At 43.1% G+C, this 8,117-nt stretch overlaps 1 protein-coding gene across 1 annotated transcript; it reads left to right on the forward strand.

Annotated features, from left to right (window-relative positions):
• The first annotated feature begins 3,864 nt into the window (after positions 1-3,864).
• On the forward strand, positions 3,865-6,546 carry LOC135912104 (cuticle protein 16.8-like). Its single transcript, XM_065444489.1, has 3 exons — positions 3,865-3,966; positions 4,618-4,794; positions 6,062-6,546. Exons 1-3 carry the CDS (start codon positions 3,949-3,951, stop codon positions 6,413-6,415), a joined length of 549 nt encoding a protein of 182 aa, XP_065300561.1. The 5' UTR covers positions 3,865-3,948; the 3' UTR covers positions 6,416-6,546.
• The last annotated feature ends 1,571 nt before the right edge of the window (positions 6,547-8,117 follow it).

Below are 8,117 nucleotides of genomic sequence, written 5' to 3' on the forward strand. Positions count from 1 at the left end.
GAATACGCATGCGATATTTTAGTACCTTGTGTGCCAGTCTGCTCGTATGCCCACCCATGAAAAGTCGTGCATGGAAGAACAACAAAATTTTGCGATGTGGTTTTCAGCTTCAGTCTTGGCTAAAAGAAAGCGTGTTCTTTTAGAATTTCCGGTACAAATAGTTTGTCTTTCTCGGTGATTGCCGCTATATTCCATATTCTTTATTACGAGGAGCAGTACAGCCTTCTATGGAGTTGTATAAATTCGCCAACATTCTATGTGTCCAACTTGTTTTGTGCTGTTTTGCGGGGCTGTTGTTTAACATTGTGGCACGACAAAAAATTTGGGTTAGCAACATGTCTATTGGGCATATATATAAAAGTATTTAGGCGCTTTCGCATATAGCCACGTCTTGCATATAGTTTCTAGAATACGCCTTACTTTTGTCAGATTCAGCACCACATTCCAGAAAGAAAATGAAAAACAGTTAGGCCTGAAATATTTTATAATAACAAACTCATGCCTACCAATTATAATAAGTAATTGTGACATTGGAGGAAACACTAGATTTCTGCAGAAAAAAGCTGGCCTCATCATTTGGTGCCGTGCGAGTAAAATAAATTCCGATGGCCCTCAAATATGATCTTTTTTCACCTAATATATTTTGGGGAATGTTTCTTCCTGTTCTACTACTCTTGTTTCCGTATTTTTTGTTGAATTTAGAAAGGTTTGAGCGTACGGTTCAGACGGCGTAGAGTCACCCCTACTGAAGGTAATGTGTCGGTAGTGGCCTCATTGTCACTGCCAAGAGGAGGGTGCAAAACGACCTGCGGAATGCAGCACCGATTTCCGCTACTGTGTGCCCATTTATGTGGAGACCGCGAAAGACAATAGAAGAAGTAGCAACGATTACACAGTTCGAACAAGCAGCGTAAAGACGAGACCTCTCCGGACGGCGCACTCCCGCTCCCTCCCCGAGGGTTAACGTTTCGCCCGCGAAGCGTGTTGATTTGTGTGCGTGGATGCACGGCACCGAAGCTGTTGTCACAGGAGAATCGGCGGATCGCCGCCCCGTCGACTTCCGCCTGGGGCGCAAGTGAAGAACAATGGATGCGACCCTGCACTTTGCACGGTCAGGCGGACGGCTGAACGCGCAGCGTCATCGGAGGTCTCCACGAACAGCGTTTGTGATCTTGCTCGTCGCACGTCAGTTGGATGCGGCGACGCAAATGAGGGCAAATTTTTCGCTCACATTCAAATGGGCCGCTGCAATAAACTTGACTGAGAAGACATTCTTTTACGTAAGTTGCAGGGGGATGTTTCAAGTGCCGTTCTTTGTTTCGTTGAACGAGAACACCGGCAAGATAGGCGATACACGAGCAGCCAGGCGAGACTGCAGCAGGATACAAAATCGCCGACTCGCGCAGTCGCCGCGACATGCTGGACACACATGCAGGTACGCCTAAAGTAATAAAGTTCAACAACTAGGAGTAGACAATGAGGAGAAAAAGAAATCTCAATAAAGGAGCCAATGTGTAATCAAACTAGTCGCATTTAATAGAATTCCAAGTATTTTCAATAATGTGCCTTCTGTATAGGCTGGTAGTTGCCACTGGGATTCCAAGGTTATTTAATTATCGCGTTAAAGGAAGACTAAAAACGTTACGTACGGATGAACGAGTGGCAGAGCACTTTGAAAGATTGCGGAATAAAACTTAGACTACTTCCACTATTATAAGGTTATCAGAAAGCCCATCCCTACGGGACAAGACCCTTCAGATTTGAGTATGGTCGGCTGGCAAGGCTGCCCCTCCGATTTCGTTCGAATACGTACAATCAGCCGCAAAATTTTAAGAAACACGAGATCTGGGAAAAAGCTCAATAACTGTGTAGACTAGCAACGCAGCCTAGTATTCGCGATTACAGCATCTACTAGAATACGCCAACAACACTGAGTTTCGGTTTTACCGGCTACTGTTACAAGCTGCACAGAAATTGGACATTTTCTGAGATCTCGTGGTCATAAACTTTTGTGGCTGACTGTATATCGCATGCACCCTAGGCTAAAGACAAAATACATCAACACAATTCCAAAAGCAAAACATCTTTAAAAATGAACAGCACATATGGATGTCATTGTTTAAATTTGTGATGTCGATGAACGTTTGTGATGGTTTTGTACTTCGGAGAAAGCAATATCGTACTTATTGCTATGATTTTTTTTAATCTTTCGACTAGTGTCATTTCTATATACAACGGAAAGCTCCAGGAAATACCAGTAATATTTACTGACGCGCGCCATCTCTTTTTGAAGGGAGGGTGATTATAAAATAATGCCTGTACAACGTAGTTGGCCACATACGGTCTAAGCAGTCAAAGTAGGCGTCACTCCGGGGTCAAAGAATATTAACTTTTCCGGAAATTTCAGCTTTTATTGTGCATCCTGTCATCTTAGCCTGCTATACGAACACTTATTGAAGTGCTACTGGAAAGATATTTTGCAACAGATGTTGCTAATTCCGTCAAGCATAGAAGTCTTTTCCAGCACGAAGTTCAACAAATTTGGACAAGTCTTTAGACAGAAAACTGAAAAACCGTAGAATAAATTCAATTAGTGGTATGTTCATATACATAAGTTCATAAAAGGAAAATTTATGCAATTAGGTGCATGTCATTACTATTTCATAATGAGTGGTACTCCCCGGGGAACATTGCAAAACCACTGCGTGGTTTTTAACAGAGAACCACCCCTAAATTCTGTGTTCATAGTGCTCTGGTGGACCATATTTTATGAGTTTTTTTTTGCATGCCTTCTCGGGCGGGGCTGCTGTCTGGTGCTCAGATGTTCGGTATCTCAGCTGATGTATTTGTGGACATATATGCACGATATTCTATGCGTACCTGACTTTCATGCCATAACAACGACATGCACGCCATTATTCCGATGACATGAATGACAGGACATTAATGAAACCTGGTAACGCTTTGCGAACACCAAGCAGTGCTGGATAGTCAGCTACCGGAAAATGCATCGCATTGAACCAACAATGCATGCAATAGCATAATTTCTTCTGTGCGCTGATTAACTGCATAATTAGTAACCGACATCGTAAGTAATAACTTCAAGTCAAAGCTTCCTATGAGAAACCAGCTGTTATGGGTTATGATGAAGTGCTGCTGAAGTTGCAACATATGGCTTCGATATATCATATAAGACCCTCTTCAAAATATGTCCCTTTAGTGGTTAATAAACATCAAGATTGCCTGAGATTACACATTGCCTAGTGTGCAGATAAACACAGCTAGCCGTGTGGCATTTGTTTGCTCGCTTTGCTGAAACTCTCCTTCACATAGAATCCAACACATTCATTGGATGTCCAATCTTTTCCAAGCGTTTTCACTCCACCTCACTTCCAGGACACGGGGCGCTGTATGGCTGGTTCCCAAAGATACGTTACTATCACAGGTATCAAGGAAGCTTGATTGCGAATCTGGTGCATGGATTAGGGTGCAACGAGAAATAGTGTTCACTATTGTAAATAAAGAAGAAAAACTTACGAAGGAATAAAGAACAGTTATAAAATGTCGGTCTTATCTCATGCAGAGGCGCGATAGTTGGAAATGTTTACAGCGGTCAAATTGAGAAAGTTATCACAATCACGCCTCGGTGTGAACGGATAACGAGCCAGCACTCAGTGTAATCACGCGGTAGCTTCGGTGGCGTAAAGCACTTGAAACCAGCGGATTTGCTCATTTCCGCGACTCCGCTGGACGACTGGTCTAACGTTCCCTCTCCGTGACCGGATCAATTGTGAAGCGGAGAGAGGAACCGCCTCTCATCGCGCATCCCGGGAAAGTGCGGCCGTTGCACAGTTAGGTCAGGTGTATAAAAGCGAAGACCGTCTTCCCAGAGCTACGAGAATCTTGCAAGTCTCCTGCCAGACACACCTCAGCGTGAATACTCCTCCGATGGATACGATACTTAAGGTAGAGATATATTGTAATACTGCTTTCTTTATTTCGCCGAAAATATTTGTTACGGCTACGGCTATCCGACGCGTCAGCTTATAGATATATAGGGGTAGAATTCTGATAGTGTATTTTTAAGGGTGCTAGGCAGGTGATTGCGGACACGAAAAGTTCAAGTTCGCTTTTTGATAGAGCTAAAGATTCAAGAACGTATCGCAATGATGTTTTAAAGCTCGCAATTCGGTATTAGTATTCGGTATTCGGTATCCATAGTGTTACTGTTTCATTAGTAACACGATGGATGTCTTATGTAATTTCCCAATAAGAAATTTCCAAAATAACAAATTTCTAAGCACCGTGTGTGGTAAGCGCGCTTGTATACGGAACACATCCGATGCACTTTGTCGCATGCGCCGTTTTTGCCAGTGTTGGTCATTCTCTAATAGCACAGCAACGACTCGTTTAGCTCGGTTCTTCTCAGCTGTTATTTCTGTTTTATTTAGCGGAGATCTCTCAAAAATGAAACAGAAGCCGCGGTGCCTCAATGTGCGAGATACACGTACATATAAAATTTGTTCTCAGGATATGCACCTCAATTATCACTGCACTTCGCGCTAATACTGTAGTTATGTGCAGGCGATCATAATGTGTGCCGTACCTCTGACCCAGACTGTCCTCCTCCTGTCCGTCACCGCCTTGGCGAGCGCGGGGAATGTGTTTGGCGGCGGTCACCATGGATTTTCGGGGGCCGGTTTCCGAGGCGCGGGATTCCAGTCTGGAGGCTTCGGCGGTCCCCTCTTTGCCGCGGCCGCTACTCCTGGCCTCTCTGGCGGAGGCGCCTCATACGTGAGTGTACCGGCGTTCGTGAAGACGCAATGGCTCACGGTTGTGAATCTGACATCATGTTTAGAGCAGTGCTATTTTGCCTAGTCAACTATAGCTTCACGTTACCATCCCACCGATTGCCCTAATGTGATGCATCGTTTACGTCTCATTATTCAAGACAATCCGATTCTTATGTTCAGCGATGAAGAAACGGTCATGTTGCGACACTTGCTGGGGAGTAATGTAATGATTCCTAATAAGAACTGCAACGTCATCGCTAGTCTTTCTTACATGACAGCACTCGTATTTTTTTTTGTGAAACCTAATCCTATCAGGTCCAGGACAACTGTTGGTCTGCTGCATGTATGCTGATGTGCTGTTGGTATGCGGCTAGAAAATATACTGCATCAGACTTGATAGGGCGTGTTTGCCAGCTCACTCATTCGAAATAACGCATTGACGCGGCAAATCACCTGAAGACCTAAACAAGTGTGCAACGTTTTGTTAAGAACATCAAAACGCTTTCTTGAACATCAAGCACTACCCCAAAGTTAGTGTTAATATTGCCCGACATCATTCCCTTCAGCATGGGGAAGTGTTGATGAAAGTATGAGTTTACTTGTGGGAAGTCAACAAAGCTGTCTAATATGGAACTATATCTTACGATTGTTCTAACTTTATTCATATTGTGAGGTACAAGAACAACTGTTAGCTCACGATTCGCTGAGGGCTCATTGCGGTGTGCCTAATCTACTTGCCCAATGTTAACTTAATCTGACCACATATAGCGTGGCCCCCGTTTTTATTTTTCCGTTCAGCATCATATATTCGTTAACCTTGTTTATTCAGTCCATATATGATTTATCAAAGGAAAAAAAATCGTCATTCACACGCGACTAGAAGAAAGAAATAAGGCACAAGGGTTCCTCAAAACAAAAGTTTCGTAGTCATTTTTTTTTTGTCTCGGGAAGATTTTTGTGACAACCTGTACAGGTTTTACTTGCAGCTCTGAGCTAGTCTATGGTCGACGACCATTTTTCCCCTTCAAAAAATAATGCGAGTTTCGTCTTGCAAATTTTTGCAAAACTGATTTCAACGCTGAGTACTTCTACGCTCGAATGGATTAGGTTTAATTTTTTTAACGTGTCTTCCCATATCTTTCTCTTGATTGTAGTGCCCCGTATGCCGTACTACAGTGGGTCTCACATAGATGATCAGTGTTGTGCACAATTCTGACGGCTCACTTTTAAGGTTGCTTTAACAACGTATGCACATTTTTTTTTCCCAGCCTCCTCAACCATACAGCTTTGGCTACGACACAACCGACGAGTTCGGTACCCAGCTCTTTCACAAGGAACAAGGCGACGCCAGCAACGCTAAGACCGGTTCGTACGGCTACCGAGATGCCAATGGTATCTTCCGTACGGTCAAGTACGTAGCGGACGCCAACGGTTTCCGTGCTACGATTGACACCAACGAGCCAGGAACTGCTCCGGGAGCCAGTGCAGACGCCGTTTTCAACGCCAATCCTGTTGCTGCTCCAGCCGTTGGGCCAGGTGCCGGAAAAGGTGGAGCCGGCCGTTATGCAGGAGCGAAAGCTGGCGCGTATGGCGCCGGTGCTGGAGGCCCTTGGGCCGGCTAGTCACTTGTTTTGCTATAGTGGTAGACAAATTGTTTTACTTGTTTTGTGCTGTTTTGCCTATGAGGCAACGAACAATGGTGATTGTGCTTGAAGTGTATCTAAGGAGTCTGTATGCAATAAATGACTTACACTATTAAAAACGTTTCGTGCAATGTTTCATATCTGCAGCCAAGTGAGATCACTCGGTCGCTATTATGTAGCTATTTCTTTCGCTCGATTCTAATTCTTTTATGTCATCTAGCGTTGATGACAGGACAAACTCCGTGATAACGTGAGCGGAGATCGCTTAAAAACACTGACGAAGCCCAAGGATGTATAACATTGAAATGGAACCATTACATTATAATTAAGAGTTTTTAAAAGTCTATGAAACCATGGCTCGTCATGTACCATTCCTGGAAAAAGTGCAGCGATAGCCCGTTAGTAAATCCTTTAGCCTTCTCTGCAAAAAAATTCTTGAGGTATGGGAGCTTGCATTTTTGTATCGAGTTATCTACATACGTATCTCTGCAGGAACTTCTAGCTAAACATATTCGTAATTCTGTTTGATATTAGGTGAAGAGTAAGTGAAAATAAATTTCCAGGATAAGAGCACCGTTTCCAATAAAAATCCTCCTTGATTCCTAATTACTAGCCGTAATCAAGGCAGCAAAATAACCCTTTTTATTTCATTAAAGAGGCTTAAGAAACTTATCACTCGTCCTGGAAGTTGATCACTTCTATTAAGACTTCGCATCAACAACTGATAAATAGCAATGCGAAGGTACCTTGGAGCCTTCCATTCACTTTAATGATAGAATTAGTATGATATCCTGCAATATTATTGCATATCGCATGAAATACACAATCGTCCCACAATTTTCTTTGAACACGAAATTCTGTCAAGCTTTTCAATTTCACTCAGTGCTTGTTACTTCCACTTCAACTGATATAACTCAAGTAGTTAAGCATAAACGTGGCAAAGAGATTGATTTGTAGAAAGTCGCAGACTAGAAATAAAGTCATCAGCTCTAAATTTGTAAATGCAAGGCTACAGGGATGTGAACTGACAGTATAGAAACAAAGAATGCACAGTGCTTATTTACCGAGGAAACAGCTTAGAGTCACAAAGAGCATGAACCTTGTTGAGTGTGGTTGGGTTGGTCACAGGGATAGATTTGTGAGGGTCGTTCAATACAAATCTGCCCCTGGCCATTTCCTGTAAGAGTGAGCAGCACGAAGCTCGCCATAACTTTTTTATTTATCTAGGTAATTGCAACGGAGAAAGCATAACGCATGTGCTCTCACTGCATTTGGATGTGCTGAGAGCTTTTGTATGTACAGATCTTAATGAATAATGTGTTCTATAAAGTACACAGCGACCTTCTCGGTTGCTTCTTGAATTCTTATGAAGCACTATCTTGGGGTGGCCTTCACTTTTTTGAGTAGTACCTTAGTTTGGGCCACTTGGCGTGACAGACTACAAGTTTAACCGAGGATGCAAGAAACACAGCACAGCGCTGGTCCTGTGTTTATATGCTTCGTGCGTTCTTATTTGTAGATACCGGAGCACTAATACGACAAAAAGACAAGTAATTCAGGACATTCTTACGAATTCAATGGAGTATATGCATATCTCTTAGAATCGTAGGACCACCATAATTTTCCAGAGTGTAGACAATACTGCCAGTTTCATTTGATACCTTCCTTAAGAGTTTCGCAC

Source organism: Dermacentor albipictus, chromosome 1 (assembly GCF_038994185.2).
Source record: "Dermacentor albipictus isolate Rhodes 1998 colony chromosome 1, USDA_Dalb.pri_finalv2, whole genome shotgun sequence".
Taxonomy (NCBI): Eukaryota; Metazoa; Arthropoda; class Arachnida; order Ixodida; family Ixodidae; genus Dermacentor; species Dermacentor albipictus.